Source organism: Sabethes cyaneus, chromosome 2 (assembly GCF_943734655.1).
Source record: "Sabethes cyaneus chromosome 2, idSabCyanKW18_F2, whole genome shotgun sequence".
NCBI classification, from domain to species: Eukaryota; Metazoa; Arthropoda; class Insecta; order Diptera; family Culicidae; genus Sabethes; species Sabethes cyaneus.
In genome coordinates, this window is record NC_071354.1 from 140,618,302 (window position 1) to 140,642,902 (window position 24,601).

Consider the following 24,601-nt stretch of genomic DNA (forward strand, 5'->3'; position numbering starts at 1 on the left):
TTTTATACTGTAGGATTTTTACATTTGAATGGTTTTATACTGAAAACTTAAAGCACCACTCGCGCGCCGCGATGTGGCCATGTTGCGAAACATGCTTTTTTGAAAAATGAGTGGTTTTTGATTGGACGATGGAAATAAAGCGAGTGTCTCGTCTGTTTGTCTGTGATTAAAGCTAGCTATACTTAAAAATGCATGTCTTTTTTCCGGGAATTGAACCCGCCATCTTTTGATCCATAAGCACTCACCGTGTGATCCGCCCCATTTGCATCTGCAGAACAGACAGTGAGAATATCTTTACACCTGAAGTCTAGCCCGCCTAGCGTGAAGCAGTCGATAATGTCGATAACTTGCAAATTTTTGCTGTCAGCCGAATTGCGAAATTCTATGCTCTGACAGTATGTGTGCTGTGAGCCGAAAGAAAACTTGGTAGGGTAACCAACGTATTTTGGACCCCATCAGCAGCTGTACATAATTTGGACACTTACAGCAAAATCAAATGGAAGTGTCCAAATTATGTACTGCTGATGGGGTCCAAAATAGGTTGGTTACCCTAGAAGTTTGTAAAGCCACTTTAACACCCTTAAGCAGCCTTAAAGTAGTTTGAAAGCTGTGAGCCTAATGAAAGCTTCCACTCTACACTTTAACAACACCTTTAAGCAGCTGTAAAACGGTTTGATGTTTATGGCTGTTTCGAAGCAGATTTTTTAGAAGAAAAATTCACTATTAAACTTGTTTATTAGCTTTTGGGAGAGAACTGGTTTCAAAAACTTAAAGTAGCTTAAAAATCGCTTATTTAAACACCATTTAGTGCTTACTTCCCAGATAACACAAAATCGTAATAGAAAGTTCACATTAAATCGTTTTCATGCCAATTTCACATTGGAATTGTATAATGATTAGAGTATGTCAAATCGAAGTGAACAATAAGTTGTTTTGCAGTCGTGCGTGTCTTCATATACAATTCATGCCAGTGAATTATAAAGCAGTATAGATGATTGCATTATTTGATTATATCTTTGTTGGGAGGACCACCCTACGAACCAACTGCACACCACCTGGATGTTGTCGACTCATCGTCTGACACACCCTGTCAGAGCGAATGACGTCTACCGCTGTCAGCCGATAGCAACATTAGAATTGCATACCAGAAGATACACGACTCGCATTTAGTGAAAACCACGCCGCATTCAATCTCTGTAATTTTAATTCGGTTAATAAAGTTTTAATTTGTTTGTTGTATAAAACCATCGGCGATCCATTACAACAAAGTGGCGACGAGGAGTTTCAGTGTCGGTTACGCGAAAATTAGTTTTTCCGTCGCGATACAACCAGTTTTGTCGGTCGAATAAATTCCGCGTGGGAAAAGTGAAAAGTTGAGGTTAGCTCAATGCAGGATCCAGTACAGGCGAACGCTAACCAGATGCTGATGCAAATTCTGCAGCAGCAGCAACAGTTGATGGCGCAACTCACTCAGCAGGTTTCAGCTACCCAGCTGGCCATTCAGAGGATGTCAAAGGATGAAACCATTTTGGATTCGCTTTCTATAGTAACATCACCGAGTTCGTCTACGACCCGGAGCAGGGCTGTACATTCGACTCTTGGTATGCGCGATATGAGGATTTGTTCGACAAAGACGCGGAAAAACTGGATGATGCAGCAAAAGTCCGGTTACTTATGAGAAAACTGAATCCACCAGCATATGAGCGGTTTACCAGTTTTATCTTACCTAAACTGTCGAAGGAGCTAACGTTCAGTGAAACAGTTGCAAAATTAAGAACGATTTTCGGATCTCCAGTTTCGGTGTTTCCCCGCCGTTATTTGTGCCTTCAGACGACAAAGGACGATGCCGATGATCTTGTGTCGTATTCGTGCAAAGTAAATAAAGCGTGTGTGGATTTTAAGTTGCGAGACCTATCAGAGGAACAGTTCAAATGTCTCATTTTTGTGTGCGGTTTGAAATCACCCCGTGACTCAGATATTCGCATGAGGTTGATAAACAAACTAAATGAGACCGAAGACATCTCTCTGGAAAAAGTAGTGGAAGATTGTAAAACGTTACTGAACCTGAAGCAAGACAACAGTCTTGTGGAAAAGCAGCAATCGCTCAGTGCTGTGAATGCCGTTCATAAAGAGCGGCCTCCAAAACCATACAATAAACAAGGTGGCGGGGGGACAGTAAATAACAATCATCCCAAAACCCCATGTTGGTCGTGTGGGGGAATGCATTTTTCTGCAGATTGCCCATTTCGGGAACATCAGTGTCGCGAGTGCAAGAAAAAAGGTCATAAAGAAGGATATTGTGCCTGTTTTTCGTCCGTCAACAACAGTGGCAGTAGCAAGAAGAAAAAGAAGAAGTACGGCGGGAAGAACAAAGATGTGAAGATAGTGTCAGTGAAGAACATCAGTCAGCAGAGGAAGTTTTCCGAAATCGAAATCAACAAGATTGCAGTTCGGTTGCAGATCGACTCAGCGTCGGATATTACGATAATTTCCGACGAATGTTGGCGGCAAATCGGACAACCTCAAGGAACAACACCCTCCTGCAACGCCAAATCTGCTACTGGAGGATCAATTGATCTGGCCCGGGAGTTTTGGTGTGATGTAAACATCGGCGGCAAATCGAAAAGATGCTTGTGTCGTGTAGCTTCACCCAATCTCGATCTGAACATTCTGGGATCCGACTGGCTTGAGCTTTTCGGATTATGGGACGTTCCTATCAGTTCGTTCTGTAACAAAGTCACCAACCGACAGCCCCGCACGGATGATTTTCTGCAAGCCCAGTTTCCGAAAGTTTTCTCAAGTGAAATGGGACTCTGCACGAAGACAAAAGTTCGACTGACGCTGAAGGGAGATCCCAAACCAGTCTACCGTGCAAAGCGTCCAGTTGCGTACAGTGTTCAAGGTGCGGTAGAAGACGAACTTCAACGGTTGCAAACATTGGGAATCCTCCAACCAGTCGATCACTCAGATTGGGCAGCACCGATCGTCGTTGTGCGGAAACCGAACGGTAGAGTCCGCATATGTGCCGATTTTTCGACAGGTCTCAACGATGTGTTGGAGTCGAACCAGTGTCCGCTTCCGCTACCAGAAGACATCTTTACCAAGATGGCCGGATGTAAGGTCTTCAGTCATATTGACCTATCCGATTCCTATCTCCAAGTGGAAGTGGACCCCCGAGATCAACCTCTCCTGACAGTCAACACCCACAAGGGTCTATTTCGCTATACTCGCCTCACGTCTGGAATCTAGTCAGCTCCGGGTGCTTTCCAGCAGATCATGGACGCAGTGGTGAGTGGCATCGGAAGAACCTGTGGTTATTTGGATGATGTGCTAGTGGGAGGACGTACGAAACAAGAACATGATCTGAATCTGAAACAAGTGCTTCAACGTCTCGAAGAATACGGATTTACAGTGCGAATTGAAAAGTGCAGGTTCAACATGGAAGTAGTGGAATATTTAGGGCAAATCTTGGATGGTGATGGCATCAGACCCGATCCGGGAAAAACTTCAGCTCAGTGGCGACTCGTCCGCATGTTCAACCTGTTCATAGGACAGGCAACAAAATTCAACCCGACAAAATTTTTTTTCATCACTAGTTCATGATTTCGTTTGAACCGACGCATATGCAATACGAATAATTCGGTAAATTATTAGTTTAGTTTACGAAGCTGCTGAGCAAACCGTTCAACACGACGTTTGAACGTTGCTTTGATCTCAATGCACAAGCATATACCAACACATTATTCCTGGTGTTGATTCTGGGTACGAAGGAGATAAAGAGAGAATGTGAAACAGCTTTTACTCGAAAGCGCGGGCGCATTATTGTTTCATTACTCGTTCATCTTCAGCATTGAACAACTTACTACCACATATCCCTATGGCCTGCGCTTTGATTCCATTTTATCTAGTCACGAAGCTAATAAGCAAAACGTTCAATACAACGCTTGAACGTTGCTTTAGAGATTAGCACCAGGAACAATGTATTGGTACGAAGGGGATGGCATGCATTATTCGCAAAATTTGCTCATTAACTCGTTCATCTTTAGCATTGAACAACTTACGCATATTGCTTGTGGTGCGTGTGGTGGTTATTCTTGAATTTGGTTCATTTACCTATTGAACGGAAAGTCTTAGGTTCGTAGTTAAAATTCAGAAACGAGTTTGCTGGTAAAGTAAACCGCCGTATTCCGTTGTTATTTAAATAATAGGGGTATTCACGTAGCGCTTGTTATGTTGCGTATGCGGAGTATTGCGTATTTATGCTGCCGCTACTCTACCGCTTCCATAGAAACCGGAACTGCTATGCGAATTGCGGCAGCATATACACGAAGTACACCGTTTACGCAACATAGCAAGCGCTACGTAAATACCCCTAATGTTTGTTTTATGAATAAAATATAGAATTTCGATAATAAAAAAACTGCGTATTAATTTGTATTTTTCGCTGGTTGAACAGGTAAGCTAAACCACCACGAGTCGCCACTGCTTCAGCTATCGCTACCATGCCGCCGCCTCAAGATGTTCCGTCACTCCGTTCATATCTTGGTGCCGTAAATTATTACGCAAAGTACATTCCGGAAATGCGAAAGTTACGGTTCCCGATGGATCAACTCTTGAAATCTGGCGCAAAGTGGATTTGGTCGGATTCATGTCAGCGATCATTCAACCGATTCCGTGAAATTCTACAGTCACCGTTAGCGCTCACCCACTACAATCCAACCATGGAACTCATAGTGTCAGCGGATGCGTCAAACTACGGAATTGGAGCGCGAATTGCCCACAAGCTGCCAGACGGATCAGTGAAGCCGATATCGTATGCGTCAAGAAGCCTCACACCAGCCGAGTCCAACTACAGTCAAATCGAGAAGGAAGGGTTGGCGTTGATCTTCGCAGTAACACGGTTCCATCGGATGATCTTCGGACGACATTTCGTTTTGGAAACGGACCACAAGCCATTGCTAGCTATCTTTGGTTCGAAAAAGGGCGTCCCGGTGTATACAGCCAACAGACTCCAGCGATGGGCGTTAACGTTGTTGCTGTACGACTTCAGCACCAAATATGTCAGTACGGATAGTTTCGGCTATGCAGATATCCTGTCCCGTCTGATCAACACCCACGTCCGTCCAAACGAAGACTACGTCATCGCATCGATCGAACTGGAAGAAACCATGGAAGACATCGTCAAGCAGTCAGTGAAAGTTCCACAGTTACAGCAGTTCTATCAGCGGCGTGACAGTCTCTCAGTTGTTTCCGATTGTCTCATCTACGGGGAACGACTAGTGATTCCAACGAAATTCCAAGATCGAGTTCTACGCCTTCTACACAAGGGACACCCAGGAGTAGAAAGGATGCGGTCCGTAGCACGTAACTACGTCTATTGGCCTGGAATCGACGAGCAGATCAGTCAACGTGTTCGTTCGTGCGTGGAATGTTCGAGAGCAGCCAAGACCAACAGTAAAACCAACCTGGAATCTTGGCCAGCACCAGAAAAGCCTTGGCAGCGGATACATGCAGATTATGCTGGACCTGTTGACGGCAATTACTATTTGATTGTTGTTGATGCTTTCAGCAAATGGCCAGAAATCATCTCTACCAAGCGTATCACAACATCTGCAACTGTGGCCATGTTTCGGAAGATCTTCGCCAGAAACGGATTTCCGGAGACATTGGTGACAGACAACGGTACGCAGTTCACCAGTGAACAATTCGAAGTTTTCTGCAACAACCGTGGCATCCTGCATCTGAAGACGCCACCATACCATCCACAGTCGAACGGACTCGCCGAGAGATTCGTCGACACATTCAAGCGAGGACTTCGCAAAATCACGGCGGGGGGAGAGGCCCTCGACGAAGCAATCGATACTTTCCTACTGTGTTACCGTTCCACTCCATGTCGTAGCGCACCTGAAGGGAAGTCACCTGCGGAACTACTACTGGACAGGAAACTACGAACAGGAATGGATCTACTGAAACCGCTACCCAAGTAACAATTTCACGCTGATCAAACGCTTTTATAGCTGATTTTATTCAACCTGTGGCTGATCTATGGTTTACGTTTAGAAATGAAAACCTTTTTTCAGCTCTTAAACATCTAAATCTGGTGATTTTATCAAGCTTCAGGCTAATTAATAGCTGCTTTCGAAGCTGCGATGAAGCTTAATAGAAACTTGTTTGCACTTTTAAATAGCCAATTTGCGCAATGCTGTCAATTCTATTTTTAGAACGAGAAATAGTTTTGCAATCTACTTTTCCAGTCGCTTAATCAACGCTTCATCAACCTTTATGCAGCCAAAAAAAATCTATTTTTAAATTTAAAAAAATGGAACGCGTAATTTTTATTTCTCCCGTCAACGCGATATTTTTAGTTTCGAATAACTTTAATTCGTATAAGTGAGCTAAATAATTAAAAATGCATGTCTTTTTTCCGGGAATTGAACCCGCCATCTTTTGATCGATCAGCACTCACCATATGATCCGCCCCATTTGTATCTACAGAACAGACAGTGAGAATATCTTTACATCTGAAGCCTAGCCCGCCTAGCGTGCAGCAGTCGATAATGTCGATAACTGACAAACTTTTGCTGTCAGCCGAATTGCGAAATTCTATGATCTGACATTATGTATGCTGTGAGCCGAAAGAAAACTTGGTGGAAGTTTGTAAAGCCACTTTAACACCCTTAAGCAGCCTTAAAGTAGTTTGAAAGCTGTGAGCCCAATGAAAGCTTCCACTCTACACTTTAACACCTTTAAGCAGCCGTAAAACGGTTTGACGTTTATGGCTGTTTGGAAGCAGATTGTTTAGCAGAAAAATCTGCTATTAAGCTTGTTTATCAGCTTTTGGGAGAGAACTGGTTTGAAAACCTTAAGGTAGCTTAAACATCGCTTATTCAAACACCATTTAAGTGCTTACTTTAAGCAGCTTTGATCGCGTTTAACCAACCCGTAAACAGTCATTGCTCTTGCAATTCAGCTACCGTTGTTACTTGGGTAACTTCGTACCACAAGCAAGCTGAATCCAAGCAGGAAGATCAATTCAACCGGAAACATGGCACGAAAGCACGAAACTACGATGTCAAAGATCTGGTTTGGAAGAAGGTTTACCGAAACAATACCTGGTCATGGGAACCCGGTCAAATTCTAGAACGGATTGGACGAGTTATCTACAATGTGTGGCTACCTGGTAAGCGGGATCTTGTGAGGTCTCATGCGAATCAACTGAAAAAGCGGTATGAGTCAGAACAGCCGGCAACACGAGTACAACAGCAGTCTACGCAAATTCCGTTAACCGTACTTCTGGAATCCTGCGGTCTACGTGAATCTACAACAACCGAACCAGCAGAACCAGAGTCAGCCGAACCGTCGCAGTTAGATTTGCATAATGAACCACAGTCAACGGTTCCTCACCAAGCACCTGTGCAAACTCCAAGAGCTACTACTCAGCAGCAACAGAGCCAGCTTCGCCAGTCTTCGAGAGCAAGAAGACCACCCGTGAGGTATGAGCCGTACCATCTCTTCTAAGAGGGGGAGGTGTTGGGAGGACCACCCTACGAACCAACTGCACACCACCTGGATGTTGTCGACTCATCGTCTGACACACCCTGTCAGAGCGAATGACGTCTACGGCTGTCAGCCGATAGCAACATTAGAATTGCATACCAGAAGATACACGACTCGCATTTAGTGAAAACCACGCCGCATTCAATCTCTGTAATTTTAATTCGGTTAATAAAGTTTTAATTTGTTTGTTGTATAAAACCATCGGCGATCCATTACAACAATCTTAATCATATATTGAGGAGTATTTAGTTGCGTGTTATAAAAACTACCAAAATAGAATTACAAATAATTGTCAAAATTTTCGCACGCATATCGCCTACACTTTGGTACATACAGTGGACCCTCGTTCGTTTGAACGATTCCTCATGCAAACTAACGGGGTTACTTTTTAATTTGAACAACTGGTAACCCGAAATATGCTGAAACCTGTGTGAACTGGCCGCCCTGCTCTTTGTTATTGTTTTGGTGGTTTGTTTTAGTTGGCAGTTGCAAGTGCGAATATAGTATTTTCTGATCGGATTTCTATCTTAATCGTTAGGAAAACGACATGTGAAACCGATTAAACACGCTAGGTCAGTACAAACAAATCGTGTTTATGTGCATTGTCTGCATAAACAAATGATGTCATGTTGAGAATGACGTTTGAACCATTTTTAATTTGCACGTCGTGCAAACCAACGGGGTTCAAATTAAAAAGTGTTCAGATTAAAAATGGTCAAACGAACGGGGGTCCACGGTATATGTTCTTATATGGCGTGAAATATAACTTTTTCGTTCAGATATGATATCGTATATCTCAGTTGCAATCGAGATATACAAACCAAATGGTTTACTGGGTTTATGCAGCTTTGATCAGCTTTATTCAGCACCGGATACTAGCAACACAGCAGTTATTCCACATCTACTCTTTTAAGTGCTACTGGTTTGTCCTTTGGGACGTCATTTGAGCTTGTTATTCAATAATAAATTAGATATTGCGAAACAGCTGATACGTTTGCAATATCGTATACGTTGTGAAATATCTTTGAATAATGTGACTGTTTACATTCATCCTTTCACGCTTAAAAAATTTGACCCACTTTCACAAAAAGTGAAACAGCTCAAAACATGCGTAACTTTTAAACACTATTTTGAGTAACTCTTACTCCTTTTATGAGTTCAAAGCAGAATTTCAAGAATATGCAATGTTTACTCAAAAATGAGTGCCATGTCACCCAAAACTGAGTAGTTCTTACACAAATTTGATTAAATATAACTCAGTTATGAGGTCGGCCTAAACTACTCAGAATTGAGAAATTGCCAAATTACTCAAATTTTTGGGCTGTTCCTCTTTTTGTTAAAGTGAATCGGATTTTACTCACTTTTGAGTTAAAACTCACTCATTTATGAGTTAATCTTATTCATTCGTGAGGTAAATTTTTTAAGCGTGTTCTCTACCATTTGAAGATAGAACTAACAAAAGGGCGAATGTCGCAAGCGTAAACAAACCGAGTGAGAGTTGATTTTCCTATGCTGGCCCAGCAAAAATCAACTCTCACTCGTTTTGTTTACATTTGCGACATTCGCCCTTTCCATCATTCCATTATTTAATAATCTCCGCAATATTTATATTAGAGTGACTATATTGTATAAGTCACTCTAATTTATATGGTCGCTTGGCAGAGGCTTGGCTAAACTTTGCTTTTGCTGTAATCTTTCAACAGCAAAAACCGTGCAGTCAAACTTTGTTTACGTATCACACACAGCATAGCATTCAGCTGTTCGTAAAGCCAAATCAATTAAATTGGAAGTGCTTCTCGGAGTTGGAGTCAGTAGAGTTTTATGTGCGTTGTATTTTTAGCAAGGATTCTAAAACGTAAATCCTGACAATTTTATAGTCAAGGAGAGTGAGTTTTCCATTTAGGTATTGCTTTGTGTTCGCAATAACTGCAGTGTTTTCTGTATAATTTTTGATTGACAGTGTGTTTATACTGCCTTAGCAGCTGATTGGCGTTGTGACTCCAAAACATAAAGAAACGCATCAAAAGCTTTATGTGGTACAGTGTTATAATTAGTTGAATGAGATTTTATACGGATGGAGAAAGTAATTATCTGGTACGGGATAAACTTTGCGTTTGTTTGTTGATAATTGCTGTTTGGTAAAAGCTATGGATGTTGAAATAGAATCCGACCAGAATACCTCTGGATCATCGAATATATTCGAAGAAGATGTGCGGCGTGTATTGGCTGCGATCCGGGAATCACCAGATTTAGATTCAAACACTGAAGAAGGCGATCAACGTGCGGTGTATGAGCCAGCGTATTCGGGTTCCGAACCACCTGTAGATTTAGATCAAGATGATGCTGCCTTAGTATTTGAACAGCCAACAATTAATATGGAAATTGATCTGCGACGGATTCAGCAACCAGGGTTTCTTTCTCCAGTCATTATACTGAATAACAATTTACTGGTAGATCCAGTTCCGGAAGCGCAGGCCACTGTTGAAGTTGTCGATGAAGATCATGGCGGCGGAAGTGATGGAGGTGACGGTAGGGACGAAGGTGACCGTGTAAGCACACCAACGGCAATGATGGCTGCCACAATGGAAGGACCGATAGTTCTGATCGAGGATACGCTGCGAGCAGAGCTCAGACAGGATGGCTTAGCTGGACCATCCGCAGGACGTATTGTTGGTGACTCCCCGAGGAACAGTGAGTATGACTTTTTTTTCAAAATTTGCAGTTAGTAGCTATTGCATTCGGAAGCTCAACAAAATGGTAGGTCTGATGGTCCAATTGGTCTATAAATATCAATGAAAGCAACAGTATCATAATTCGTACAATCAAAATCGAAAAAAATTGGATTGCTTAGTTCAAAGGCTACAGAATCCGTTTAATAGGCGGGTGGTCCGTAAGTTCGAATTTAAATTAAATTAAGGCATATGATGTTCGGTCAACCAATTTAGCTTTATATATTTCGATGAAATTTTAACAAGATTGGTATGATCGAGTAAATATAGTCCCATTAACTCATGTTTTCACGTCTTTAACCCCAAATACATGCTTAATACCAAAAAGGCAAATAGACCAATCGTTGTAATATGTTTGCCTAAGCAACAGATAGTCCTGCGTTTCGTGAACATTTGCTTATCAGAGGTTAGATTTCAGTAAAATTGCTGTCAAACATATGGCAACGATTACATAACTGAGGCAAAGCAAAAGGTAAAATCGTGCCGTTATCTTTGCTTTTATCATCACTTACTTAAATATTTGAATAAGTGCCTCTAGTGCTAGAGTCTTAACGTGTTTTCTCTTGAAACCAAGGCAGAGCAATGCCTAGGTGAAACAATCTGCTTTCAAAATTTAACTTTCTTTTGACGTTTGACTACGTCTTACCCCTGGGTGTCATTCCTTAATTTAGGTTCTAGTTACCGTCACAAAAATATGGAAGATTTTTAACGCTAATAGGTTTGCCAACTGTAGATGGATTTTCATGGTTTAAATACCGATCGATTCATAACAGATGTAGCAATTATGTAATTTATCATGTTTTTTTCCTTTTCAATCACGAATAAATGAAAATTAACGGAAAGTTTCAAGATTAAATATCCCCATACATTATCTTCGTAATCGCCTTGCTTCACAGACAGATTTCGATCACTTTATTTTTAGAAAAAAATCAGAGGGGTTGTGTACAAGACACGACCGCATATATAGGTGACGCAGGACTACGTAAGTCTCTTTGTAGTGATAGTAGCATGTATTCATGTTTGTAATCATTCGATTCTTCATGTATACATGCTATATGCAATATATATATATACATGCTACATGCGTTATATGTAACATTTATCAAAGTAGTAACACTGCATACGTTCAATTCTCAAAAGATTATGCATTTGAAAACAATTTAACAAAATCCAGAACACAAACTATTGCTTTCCTGCTACCTTACTGAAATTAAAGATTGTTTTTATTACCCATCGTTGAAGGGATTTTACCAATTCAATCCTATTTTATCAACAGCCATCTTTTCACTACACTTCTAATGAAACGGCAAGTATGCGTATTCATACAGAGTCGTATTATAACCGAACACTACAGCTGTGGCACATTTTTCCAACACAGATATCAAATTCGCCGAGGTTTAATCGTCTCGCAGTAAAGAATTTGCGATCTATTGGGACAACGAACTTGTCATTTTTTTCTGGCACACTTCCCTAACACAGACATCAAATTGGACTAGGTTTAATCGCGTTCGTAAGAAATCTGTTAGCACGAGGGGGCTTTGTCACTCTTTCTGGCGTACTTCCCAAGCAAGGACATCAAAATGGTCTAGGTTTACCCGCAGAGTTAAGAAATCTTGTTGAAATGAGGAAACTTTGTCACTTGTTTTGGTTCGCTTCCCAAGCACAGATATCAAATTGGTATAGGTTTAGATCATTGCAAAGAATCTTCCAACCAATCACGAAGCGAGAATTCTGGTAAAACATAGGTTCATTATTTTCAATTTTTCAATAGTTCAGCATCAAGAATCCATACTTTTCCTCATTTGGGTCAATTCTTAGAAGATTTTCCGATCGATTGGTGTAAGAATATTGAAAATCGATCGGAAAACCGCTGAGCTATTAGCGCTCAAAACCTTTCATTTTTCGTGACGCTCGCATTTTTCGATTTTTTGGAATGTCACTCTATCTCAAAACTTGCCGTAAGACGTAGTCCTACGTCAAAAATTGACAAATCACCCTCGTCCCAACAGGTCGAAGATGTTTTACGACGTTCAGACTTATACCAATTTGATATCTGTGCTTGGGAAGTACGTCAGAAAAAGTCTTCTCATCCTAACAAAATTTCTTAAAACCGCAGACCGCTATAAACTTAGACCAATTTGATGTCTGTGTTAGCGAAGTGCGCCAGAAAAGGTGATAAGTCTCCACATTTCAACAAGATTTCTTAGGACCGCGATAAATTTAGTCCAATTTGATGTCCTTAAAGTTAACAGTTTTAAAAAAAGTGAGCGACCAACCCTATCTTTCACCCGATTGTATCCAAATACTGCAAGAATTTATTCAAAACTGATGTATTGCATGAAAAAGCGTTGACGTGTATGTGACGTGATAGGTGATACAGCAAATTTCAAAGTGAGGAAGAATTAGCGACTGTCTGATCTGAAAATAGGGTTTGGGCAGGATTTGAAAATAAGCGATTTTGAGCAAATCTGTGAGTATCTGTTATATTTCTCAACGCAATCATGCAATGAACATGATCTGACATGAGGTTTGTCATAATCTGTACAGATCGCGATCGCGACAAAATATTTGACGCTTGCAAGTAGTGATGTCAATGAAACTGATAAACAGTGAGTCAAAAAGAACTGTTAATGTGCAGAGAACGTTAACTAATTGATGATATTTTAACTGTCAAAATTTAATGTCGTGATTTTAACTCGTTAGTAGTATGTTAGTTGAAGGGCAATCATCAACCTGTCACAATAATCGGTGCTATATATCAACTATTCGCAAGCAAATTGACGAATGTAAACCAGTGGTAAATAGGTACCCAGATTATTTATTGTTATTGTTTTTGTATTGTATTTTTCCGTTCAACCGTAAGTTGTCACAAATATGTTATGTTTTGAGCAAGATCCTCAAGCCAGCTAACATTTACCAGTTACTTAAAGTTGACTAGTGCTCAAGTCACGCAAAAATTTTCAAAATCCGATATCGTCGCCAATCACCAGAAGAAGTGTGATTGTGGCCTGATGAAACTTTTAGTGGAACTACAAATTCTAAGAAATGGATAAAACTGGTAAACAGAGCGCGGGCAATTAGGATATTTAAACTTGTCTTCTTCTAACAAATTACAAATTTGCGTGATAAACATTTGCAAAATGTCAAGCCCCTGGCCTTAAATGTGTGATATTGTTGTTAAGTTTTGCTTGTCAATAGAAAACACATATTGGATAAAAACAACGGTTTTAGTACAGAAAATGCGCCATGCGATCACAGTTCTTACAGCGGCACAACAATAAATTTGAGATATTACTGGAAAAAGGGGTGGGTGAAAGTATACATAGTGGAGACACGAGTTACACGTGTCCAAACATTTGCGAACTAATAGGCAGTGATAACCTAATATCCCACGATGTTTATATGTATCAGGATGAGATATATGTACTTCACAATTGCTGCATTATTCAAATTTTAGGTAATTTAGGCATAGAAATTGCATTAAAAAAGGGATGTTAGAGCATTAAAAAATTGCATTAAAAAAGGGATGTGCTTTCAAAAAGCATTGTCTTGACATTTTTATCAATACTGCGATCTGCGATAGAATATAGAATTACTTTTTGGCCAACACGTATCCTTCAAAAGTCAGCTGGTGTAGAAACGCCTAACTATAGTTACGATCGTGTCATTCTAATCGTTTCTGCTTTTGTTATTGCACAGGAAAACGACGACGTACTAACACTCCCTCGAAGGCAACACCACCTCCAGCCAGTGTACCTGCTGCGCAGTATGATGACGATGACGACGGAACCATTTGCTCGATTTGCCTGGACAGTTGGACCCTGACCGGGGAGCATCGACTGGTGTCGCTGAAGTGTGGACACCTGTTCGGGTATATGTGTATAAAGCGTTGGTTGCACGACAACCCAATGCAAAGTCGTAGCTGCGCAACTTGTAAAACTAAAGCCCATCTGCGCGATATTAGACATCTCTACGCAAAAGCAGTAAAAGCAGTCGACAATTCAGAGGAACTTCGGTTGAAACAGCAGGTTGACGAAGAAAAGCTCAAGGTGAGTAAGTTGGCTGGTGAACTGCAGGTAGCGCGGATGGAGTTAGAGGTTCAACGAACCGTGGCTAGTGAGCTAAGGGCTAAATTGAAGCTTTATGAACAACGAGGCTTCGGAGACTACCGCGCTAATGATGCTTCTTTGATGGGGGAAATTGCGAATATCAATAAGTCGTTTCGAAACTATAAGATGGCGTTGGATAAAACCATAGATTTATGTCGAGATCCTGGTTGTCGCGTAATGGTTTACGGTACTAAACGACAGCACCTATTAGTTTCTCAAAAATCTACTCAAAACCTTTTCCCGGGATACTCGATAAAATTTATCGACATACCAGCATTTCAGTATTCGTCGGTATTGCACGTCTCTAGCAGAATGATCCGCGATATTAGTATAGACGTTGAAGACGAATTGTTTACAGCAGCTACCAGCGAACGGTGGGTGAAGCTGTTTTCATTCAATAATCGATCTGTAATTACCTTCACTCCTTCTGATGCGAACGTGTGGTCATGTGCCTTCGATCGTGAACGGAGTAAGTTCCTGTACCTAGGCACACAATCAGGAATGGTGTACGTATACGATATTCGTAACAATAACCAATATGTAGAAGAGTTTCGCACCGAAGGCGACTGCTCCCCAATCATCAATATCTGTCCTGTTTCACCAACAAGTTCAATTCCGTTTGGAGGATTTCTTGTATGTAAATTGACGTCTTGTTGGTTCTTTGAATATACAGCTGCTCAGCGGGTTGAATCTGTCCGTTTGAACGTAGACGGTCCGTTCACCGCCATGAATTACTGTGAAAAGACTGGTTACATAATGATAACAACACGCCCTAGCAGTCGTCATCAGAGGGCTCGCTACATTATCGCTAGCCTTGTGAAACTGGAATCCATTTGCGCTTTGCATATTGTTCAAGTTATTACAGGATCGGTTGTAGAGCCGAACATGATCCGCAGTGCTCAGGTGAGCTTGGAGGAAAACAACACACTTGTAGCTGCCTATCTGCAGGACGACCGCCAACTAGCTACATGGAGTACAGTCTCTGGCAAAGGAAATCGCCTTCAGACTTTGCCCGTTTCCGATGTGCTTTGGGATCTGTGTCCAATCTATGCGTGCAACCAGACCTTCCTAGCGGCACTCAGCGATAGCAAGTGTCGTATCTACAGGGCTTACTCCGAGTAGCACATAGTACAAGTGTTCGAATGTTTTCCTTTTGCGTTTTTGTGCGCGATGCAAAATTTTGAGCTAGCAAGTAGATTCTAAAACCTTTTCCGTTTCGTTTGTCCAAATATGTAATTTCCAAAGGTATCATAACGAAAAGACATGTTACTAGGTTAGTTGAGTGAGTACGTATTTTTTTAACTACAGCCTTCGTACAAATAAAGCCATACGGACATGATTTTAAGTATACTGATTACAGATGACTGCCGGTTGAGGAAAAAAACAGAACAATGTAACACTCTGAATTTCAATACGACATCATGTCGTAGTTGTTTGCTCATTTTTTCTATTAATGTTACAATCACTTATCGTTAGAATCTTTTTGCGTTGTAGGCATCTGACAATCTAGCATCTGTAATTAACATTACAGTTTCATAGTTACAAAGCTCTATTTCAGGCGATAAAGGAGTAGGGTTCCTTACCATAATAGTCGAAAATGTAATAATAAGCATCCCTGCAAAGAAATAAGAAATTTCCCTGATCTACATTTAAGCAATTTTGTTTATGGTAGTTTCCTTGAATTAAACTTTTATGCTTTATGTTGTATGCGAATGTTTCGTTTTGAAATTATCACATCATTTGATTTGACTCCACTAATTTTAAACGAAAGACAAAAAAAAATCGATTATAACGGTTAACCCTCTCCGTCCTATGGTAGCACAGGTGGTCCATGGCTTCCGATATTGGTGACATTGGACCACTGCAACCAGTTCTTTGATCTATTGCATTGTAGGGTGATTTATATATTTTGGACAGGCGTCACGCGTACTCTATTTTGGACCTTTACGGCAAAATCACATGGAAAATGTCCAAAATAGAGGAGGTGTAACGCTTGTCCAAAATACATAAATCACCCTATCCTCTTTTGCTGTGGGCGTTTATAAACAACTACACCCTATAATTTAGAAATTGTTATCTTGATTAAAGCCATTATCCCCACATGGTAGAATGTTGCGAATAAATTGTGCTATTTTATGAAGAGAACATATTTTCGAAAGGCTCCAAAAGTCCTTTATCAATAAGTTTGCGCCTTTTGTTGAATAAAGCCATGCATTCGCACATTATATGATGACTGATGAGCACTTTCACACTATCGACAATCACTATCACAGAAACGCCATCTATTATCATTAAGCTTTCCTATTATCTTTAGATGATATTTACTTGGATAGTGCCAAATCTATCATTGAAAGATTCATTAAAGTAATTCTCGTTGAAACGGGGCCACTACTGACACGAGGTCTTCAAATAATGGAACTTTTACACTTGATTGGTTGAAAATGGTTAAAAAATTTGAATTACATTTTTAATACTTCGAAATAGTGGACCCCTCATTTGCCAAGGGACCTAACAGTTTCAAAAAAAGTTGAATTTTCAGCATACCTTCAGATCTATATCGTGTGATATTTCATATATTTACAGTGTAATAGCTAACAAATTGCCCGATTTTGTAAAGAAGAACAGGGCTTTCAAATGGAGTAAAAAGTTTTTGGCGGCCATCTTGGATTTGGTAGCCATATTGGATTTTATCAATAAATCGCCGTTTTCGCCAAGAGCCCCCTAACCGAATCGTTTTGAGGACACCATTGGAAAGCTGAGAAAAAATGCTACAAGAAACAGTCATAGAATTGGGTGTACAGTGGCATTAACTGAATAAAAACATCTACACTGTGGTGGGCAAAATGGCTCTTTTGTGCGAGCGGCTCTGAACTGTCCATTGTCTGCCGCGAACCGATTCATATGGTCAGTGCTAAGTCAGACAGAACCGAGTGACAAAATTCTGACTTCGAGAAAAACACATTCAAAGTTTGCTGCGTTCGAAATCATCTTATCACTCTAGCTGTTTGCAACATTTATGCAGTCCGATTAGAATAAAATGTTGCTTAGAAAATTCTTGATCGTTTGCTGTCATTAACTCATTTTTTAAAATTTTGCGACTTGGTCCGATCTCATTTAACACCATATGATTTCGCGACAAGCAATCGAGTTGAGCGAGTCGAGCAGTCAAATCAAACAGTTGGGTCAAGCAGTCGAGTCGAACAGTCGAGTTACCCAACAAACAACGAAGCTGAATTAAAATGCTGTTATGACGCCAAAGCAAAATAAACATGACGCGTTCCATTTTTGAAATTTAAAAATAGATCATTTTTTGGCTGCATAAAGGAGATAAGCGACTGAAAAAGCATTGCAAAACTATTTCTCGTTCTAAAAATAGAATTGACAGTATTGCGCAAATTGGTTATTTAAAAACACGCAAAAGCCTCTATTAAGCTCCATTGCAGCTTTGAAAGCAGCTACCCAAGTAACAATTCCAGGCTGATCAAACGTTTTTCAGCTGAATTTATTCAACCTGTGGCTGAACTATGGTTTAGTATTAGAAATAAAAACCTTTTTTCAGCTCTTAAACATCTAAGTCAAGCTTCGGGCTTGCTAATAGCTGCTTTGAAACTGTAATGTAGCTTAATAAAGGCTTTTGCGCGTTTTTTAATAGCCAATTTGCGCAAAGCTGGAAACAAGGCGCACAGAGGCGATATAACGGCTTAACAAGTGTTTTTCCGCCTCGAACAAAATAGGTTGTATTAGTTCTCCAATTTCGGCTGAATAAGTATTGTTCAGTTGTTTACATAAATTTTATTCGATGCATATTCAAATACGGCTGCTAAAATGTTTATGCAGTGTATAAATGTTTCTTGGGTAAGCAGTCAATTCGAGTAGCCCACTCGAGCAGTTGAATCAAGCTGTTCAGTCAAGCAATCAAGTCGAGCAGTTCAATCGAGCAGTCAAGTCGAGCAGTTGCATCGAGTCGAGTCAAGTTAAGCAGTAGAGTCGAGCAGCCGATTTGAATAGTCGAATCGAGGAGTTGAGTCGAGCCGTCGAATCGAAAAGTTTAATCAAGCAGTCGAACAGTTGAGTCGAACAGTTGGATCGAGTGGTAAAGTCGAGCAGTTGAGTTGAGCAGTGAAATCGAGCAGTTGAATCAAGCTATTCAGTCAAGCAGTCCAGTGCAGCATTCGTGTCGAGCAGTCGGGTCGAGTAGTCTAGTCGAGCAGTTGAATCAAGCTGCTCAGTCAAGCAGTCTTGTCAGAGCTGTCAAGTCGAGCAGTAGGGCCGAGTAGTAAGTCGGGCGGCCGATTTCAATGGCCAAATCGAGCAGTTGAGTCAGATCGAGTAGATCAGTCAAGCAGTTCAGTCGAGCAGTCGAGTCGATCAGTTGAATCGAGCAGTCCAGTCGAGCAATCAAATCGAACAGTTTAGTGAAGTAGTCTAGTCGAGCAGTCGAGTCGAGTAGTTAGGTCGAGCAATTGAGTTGAGTAGTTAAGTCGAACAGTGAAATCGAGCAGTTGGATCAAGCTGTCCAGTCAAACAATGTAGTCGAGCAGTCCAGTCAAGCAGTTAATCCGAACAATCCAGTCGAGCTGCTGGATCGAATAAGTCGAGCAGTCGGGTCGAGTAGCTAAGTCGAACAGTTGAATCTAGCAGTTGAGTCTGGTAGTCCAGTCAAGTAGTTTAATCGAGAAGTTAAATCGAGCAGTCCAGTCAAGCAGTTGAATCGAGCAGTAGAATCGAACAGTTCAGTCAAACAGTTCAAACGACTAGTTCAGTCGAGCAATTGAACCGAGCTGTCCAGTCAAGGTGTCCAGTCGAGCAGTTGAGTTGAGTAGTTGAATCGAACAGTCCAGTCGAGCAGTCGAGTCGAGTAGTCCAGTCGAGCAGTGAAGGCGATCTTTCTAATCGAGCACTTGAGTCGAACAGTCCAGTCGAGCAGCTCAATTTAGCAGTACAGTCGAGCAATCAAATCGAGTTGTTTAGTCCACCAGTTCAGTCGGGCAGTCCAGTCGACTAGTTAGCAATCGAGCAGTCCAGTAGTCGACCAGTGAGGTGACTGAGAATAGAATCCATTGCTACGAAAGTATGACGCATGACGGGCCTGTTAAAAAACTGCTTTTTGATGGCTTTCTGTCATCGATTACGACTAATTTCACCTTAAATAAGTCCACGCAGGTCGGTTTTCGGCCATGCTTTCCAGCATTTGAAATCCATTAAATATTATGTTTGCTAAACTCATTGTTATTAAAATTGAGCAGAACGAGAAACAATACCTTATTTTTGAAGAAAACATCCTAAATATATTTTTTTTATAACGGTAGTTTTTACAATCGACGGAGGGGATGGTAGAAGAAAGTAATAAAACAAAGATGTTGATGGTGTCCAAACAGAATAGGGCAAGAACGGAAAATTAGGTAAGGGTAGAAAGGTAATTGAAGTAACGCTTAAGAAGTTGTGTACTGTTTCTTTCTACCCAAGCTGGGAGATTCGAATAACTTTTTAAGCGACGGAGGGGGTCTATTGTAAAGGTCAAGACAAACCACAATGTTGGTCTATCCTAAATTTAGATGTTAACAATCGATTAACGCTTAACATTAAATAAAAGCGAAACATACTATAAGTTATTAATATTCTGATAATCACGCAGTCAAGCATTTTGTTTGCATCTTTGGCAACGTTGCTGGATTTTTAAAGGCTTATACGAGGCTACCAAATCATCGGAGTTTCAGTTTGTCTAATTTTTTGTCTTTGTTTGGCCTTAATTTAAGAGTGCAGGCTATCGTTTGAGGGGTAAACCCGGGGTGTCACGACGTAGTGCCATTTTGGGGCGTCTAAAAGTACACCTGTTGAATTAAAATTAGCATAGTTAGTCAGATGCTAAATGTTATTTTATTTTAACGGATTTTTACCGGGTTTGTTTTCGGATAGCAATGACAACACTTTTTTTACAATCCCAAAAGACAAATGTATATTTCTCGCCTTTTTTCTCGAGCTCTTTACACATTGCGATTGTATTACTGTATATAGCTAAATGCGAATCTGACGCTTGTCATGTATATGTATACTGCCGTACAGATTATGCTGGAAAGAGTTTATTTCTGTTTCGGTATATATGTATTGGGTATTGTTGAGCTGAGTATTTTTTACAAAATGAAAAGCATTTGAGCTTAAAAAAGCTGCGATCAGTTGTACTTTAAATAAAAACTTATTTTTTGCATAGATTCAATTGATTAGATTGCTAAAACATATTACTCACATGTTTGTGTAAAACTTACTCTTGTGATGAATCATTTAAACTCGCACTCGTTTAACACTATTGTCTTAAAGGATCCACTAGTCATCAGGAGGGACAAATTAAAGTTGCCTTATTTAAACGATCACTAAATTGTCATGGAACTAAAAAAGCAAAAATAGTACATAATAATTACATATTACATAGAGGTATAAATTACAACAATATGCATTACACACTAGATTCCTTATTTTAGTGTTGTCGTTTTCATACATTCTATTTTGTCCATTGTTTTACTTTATTCTCTTTTTTCCCTTTTTTCTCATACTAGTTGTTCTTTCAATCCTAAAAGATCATCTATACTGCATAGATAATCGTCATTTTTGCTATAAATTAATGAGATTAGTTTAATATATTACGATTTTGAAACGTTTTCATAGTTTGTTTGTTTTTTTTTAATAAAAGCTATAACTTTTTACAGCCATTTCATTAGATTAGCATTGAATGTACTTCAAATAAGGGAGCTAACTATCGTTAAAACACGCGTGGGTAGTTTATATTTTAGCTGAATGTAATAAACTGCTACTTTCCTTCTTTCAAAGGAATAATGTAAATGTCATTTTTTTTTTGTTCAAAAATGGATAAACTTGTTCTAAGTTCATTCACGAAAGGATGATGGATGAAATCTACACAATATTTTTGGTCAAAAATGTTCTGAAACGAACTTTAGATAATACTGGAAAATCGACGATAAAGAGGTTCGCCTTAAAAATTAGGCGAATGTAAAAAAAAATTTTGTATCAAAAGCTACCATTTGTGAAGGAAGCAGAAAACGGTCCAATTTGGCCTGATTTGCTGAATTTTCCATGCGATAATTTGTTTGGTCACTATTCAAAAAGCGAGCTAATACAAATAACTGGTTCTTTCTTAACTTGTTTCTGCCTAAAGATTACACAGTATAACACATTCAGTTTTAATCTAGCCGGGCGTATCGCGGGACAACGTCATTCTTGATCCAGAAATCGCAGTTTTCAGTGTTGTAGGTTGGTAATGCATCTTGGCCAATATCGAGCAATTTTCGTCGGAGCTCGGATTTGATTTCTCCATGCGAGACGTAGTGATAGAATAGTTGCTGAATAGCGGAGACGTAGCGTCTCTGTTCCGGCGTTTTCGGTTCGTAGCGACCCAGGATAGCCTGTACATCAGAGTCAACATCTGCGATATTTAGTTCACCTCCAGTTTGTGTTACAACATAGAATTGAGAAGTTAACAATTTCTGGGCAATCGTCAATAAAGGACACACCGTTCGAATGTCGGAAATCATCGCTACTAGTCCTTGATAAGTAGCATTGTATCGTTCAAGAGCTTCTTTGGTAAGATTAAGCTCGCCTATTTTGCTTTCATTAACGTGTTTGGTAACCAATTCTGGTGTCCATTCGGTATATTTAAGACGTAACTTATCTGTATGGCTCTCGTGAGAGGTTGTGCCGATCACGTATCTAAGTTTGCCAGTCTCCGAACTCCAAACATCGGCCGGATGTTGTTGAAGTATTCGTCCATCAAGAGAAAGCCACTCGTGGTTTGCGGTAGTGTTTTCGTCCTTTGAAGGAAGATCTGGGAACACTCTTCTCCATGTATCTGGAACGGCATCAAGAACATCCTCATCTTCCTTCTCTCGAAGACAAGTAGCATTTGTACATTTGATACGCCCAAGATAGGCGGCATTAGCTTTCTCCGAGTCAGAGAGGGGTTTTCCAGGGAAGATTGCAGCAGCGGAAGAGATCCACGATCGTGCGAAGAGCTTAGTAGTTTTATTGGATGAGGCGAGTGCTGCAACGATTGTTCCGCCAGCGCGATGTCCGAACAGTGTTACCGATTTTGGATCACCACCAAAATGAGCGATATTTAACTGAACCCATTTTAATGCTGCGATTATATCTGAAAGGCCGTAGTTTCCTGAGGTAGGTGGGTGAGCAGTTTTGGTCAATTGTTCTAGTGCGAGAAATCCAAAAACATTAAGTCGGAAGTTCGGGCGTACAAATATAACATCACGAGCGCGAGCATATCGGGTAGAAGGACGCAGTTTGCCAGGCGAGTCTCCGGTGAATGATTCAGCACCAACAAGTACCACTACTGGCAGCGGATTGTCGTAGCGTACATGCGGTGTGATTACATCCAGGGTTAGGCAATCTTCAGAACCGTCAACTTTTCCATCGGCATAAAATTGCCAACAGACGGGTGTCGAGTTATGTGCCTTTAGTGTTCCGTTCCAACAGTAGTTGATGTTTTCGATCGGTTGAGCAGCCTTCCAACGAAGAGGTCCAACTGGTGGTACAGCGTACGGTATCCCGCGGAATGCGAAAGCACCATCTTCGAGAATTCCTTCTACTTTTCCACACGACGTGACCGTTTCGATGTACTTTCCATCGCGGACTGGGGCTGTTATCGGTTCACCCTTACCGATGAATGTAAAACTAACAATCAAGCCTAGTAGCAATAGAAACACCACTATTCCGGTGATTATGGCAATATCATCTGAAAGAAAGGGAAAAAACGATAGAGATTCTTAACTGTGTGAAAGGTAAAGGAGTAAAGGTGCAAGTATTTAACTCCAAATTTCGCTTAAAAACTTTACGTTTACGTGGAATGATAATGAATGTACTGAAAAATAGGGAAACAATAATGCACTTACCGATGGAACACCTGTAGTTTCGAATTCGCTCCAAGCAGGGGTACTTCGAGGGCGTCTGTTCATCGGCTTCTTCCTTTTCGGTATCCTTTTTCTCTTCAGGCTTAACTAGCGCTTCCGAATCTGTTCCGTTTGCAGCGGTAACCACAGCAGCTTTGTCGACTGTATCCTTTTGTTCTGTATCTTTCAGTGAATCATCTAAAGTTTCCATCGATGCTAGACCGGCTTGATTCTTTGGTCTTTTGCCCAGTTCCAGGTCATCCTCAGCTTCACCGGTTCCTGATTTGAATCGTTTCGGAATTATGCTGGCCAGAGGAACTTTTAGCGCATCTAGGAGACCCTTTTTGGGGGCTTGTGCAGCTGCTTCTTCTTCCTTTTTCTCAACTGCAGCTTCCTCCTCATCTGATTTTTTATCGGTAGCTTCTGCCGTGACTTCATCATTTTCCTCTTCTTCTGGCTTGGTTTTCGCTTCGTCGTTTTCTGCAGGTTCTGCTGGCTTCTTGGCAAATGGATTCCTCAGACGCAAATTGGCAAAAAAGCCGGCGCGTTTTGGCTTCTCTTCCGCTTCCGTTGGTTTTACTTCTTTTTCGGCATCTTGCTTCTCGAGCAGTTCATTGTCCGCTCCATCAGTTTCCTTTCCTTTGTTCTTATTGAAAAATCCTGGCAATTTGAAGGCACCAGCGGGAACTTTTTTCGGCTTAACTTCTCGTTCTTCAGCTTGCACCTTGTTCGGTTTATCGGATTTCGCTTTATCGTCCTCTGGCTTAGCAGTTTCATTGCCGGTTTCCTCGGGAATGTTGATAATTTCTTCGCCGGCACTGTTGACATTTTCACTGCTCTTCTTTTTCTCTTCAGCCGGTTTTTCCGTTTCTTTGTTGTCGGTTTTTTCCTCGCTGTTGCCGAGCAGTTTTTCCGTTTCCTTTGGATCGGGTTCCGGTTCCTGGATGTCGGTTACTGGGGCAGCTGTATCGTTAGTTTGCTTCTCCGTTGCCGTAGGTGGCGCTGTATCTTTCTCGTCTGTTTCGCCCATGATTAGAGTGATGCTCTAACTGTTATTTTTGCGCAAAATCTAAAACAATAGAAAAAGCAATCGTTAGTTCATGTCTACGATTTGTTTATCATATTTCAGCTACAATGTCAGGTATTTGATTCTTTCATCATGCATTTGGTTGAGTTACTCTAACTAGTAACAAAGAATGAAATTAATTATAGACTGCCCAATGAAACTAATTTTGTCAAATATTATGCGACGCATTACATTAGTTGACAAGAGAATCTAGTATTGTCGCAAAAGTAT

The 24,601-nt window shown here is 40.7% G+C and overlaps 4 protein-coding genes across 5 annotated transcripts; 3 read left to right on the plus strand and 1 right to left on the minus strand.

The window, feature by feature from the left end:
• The first annotated feature begins 1,387 nt into the window (after positions 1-1,387).
• On the plus strand, positions 1,388-3,249 carry LOC128736083 (uncharacterized protein K02A2.6-like). Its single transcript, XM_053830566.1, has 2 exons — positions 1,388-1,473; positions 1,548-3,249. The coding sequence occupies exons 1-2, from the start codon at positions 1,388-1,390 to the stop codon at positions 3,247-3,249; spliced, it is 1,788 nt and encodes a 595-aa protein (XP_053686541.1).
• Positions 3,250-4,502: 1,253 nt separating this feature from the next.
• On the plus strand, positions 4,503-5,987 carry LOC128736084 (uncharacterized protein K02A2.6-like). Its single transcript, XM_053830567.1, has one exon. The coding sequence runs from the start codon at positions 4,503-4,505 to the stop codon at positions 5,985-5,987; it is 1,485 nt and encodes a 494-aa protein (XP_053686542.1).
• A 3,388-nt stretch (positions 5,988-9,375) lies between these two features.
• LOC128734970 (E3 ubiquitin-protein ligase RFWD3) lies at positions 9,376-16,005 on the plus strand. 2 transcript variants are annotated; one of them, XM_053829391.1, is made up of 3 exons: positions 9,376-9,443; positions 9,518-10,248; positions 13,986-16,005. In XM_053829391.1, the coding sequence occupies exons 2-3, from the start codon at positions 9,705-9,707 to the stop codon at positions 15,515-15,517; spliced, it is 2,076 nt and encodes a 691-aa protein (XP_053685366.1). In that variant the 5' UTR covers positions 9,376-9,443; positions 9,518-9,704; the 3' UTR covers positions 15,518-16,005. The 2 variants fall into 2 exon arrangements, with proteins under 2 accessions (XP_053685366.1, XP_053685365.1); XM_053829390.1 differs by having other exon boundaries at positions 9,399-10,248.
• Positions 16,006-21,588: 5,583 nt separating this feature from the next.
• Positions 21,589-24,334, minus strand: LOC128737148 (neurotactin). Its single transcript, XM_053831713.1, has 2 exons — positions 23,308-24,334; positions 21,589-23,150 (listed from the first exon to the last, which is right to left on the minus strand). Exons 1-2 carry the CDS (start codon positions 24,332-24,334, stop codon positions 21,589-21,591), a joined length of 2,589 nt encoding a protein of 862 aa, XP_053687688.1.
• Positions 24,335-24,601: the final 267 nt, after the last annotated feature.

Excerpts from the sequence above, each read along its gene's own strand:
- LOC128736083 (XM_053830566.1), top strand. The coding sequence starts at position 1,388 with ATGCAGGATCCAGTACAGGCGAACGCTAACCAGATGCTGATGCAAATT. Across the intron at positions 1,474-1,547 it reads TTGATGGCGCAACTCACTCA|TAACATCACCGAGTTCGTCT; the intron begins GCAGGTTTCAGC and ends CGCTTTCTATAG.
- LOC128736084 (XM_053830567.1), top strand. The coding sequence starts at position 4,503 with ATGCCGCCGCCTCAAGATGTTCCGTCACTCCGTTCATATCTTGGTGCC.
- LOC128734970 (XM_053829391.1), top strand. The coding sequence starts at position 9,705 with ATGGATGTTGAAATAGAATCCGACCAGAATACCTCTGGATCATCGAAT. Across the intron at positions 10,249-13,985 it reads TGGTGACTCCCCGAGGAACA|GAAAACGACGACGTACTAAC; the intron begins GTGAGTATGACT and ends GTTATTGCACAG.
- LOC128737148 (XM_053831713.1), bottom strand. The coding sequence starts at position 24,334 with ATGGGCGAAACAGACGAGAAAGATACAGCGCCACCTACGGCAACGGAG. Across the intron at positions 23,151-23,307 it reads AAACTACAGGTGTTCCATCG|ATGATATTGCCATAATCACC; the intron begins GTAAGTGCATTA and ends CCTTTCTTTCAG.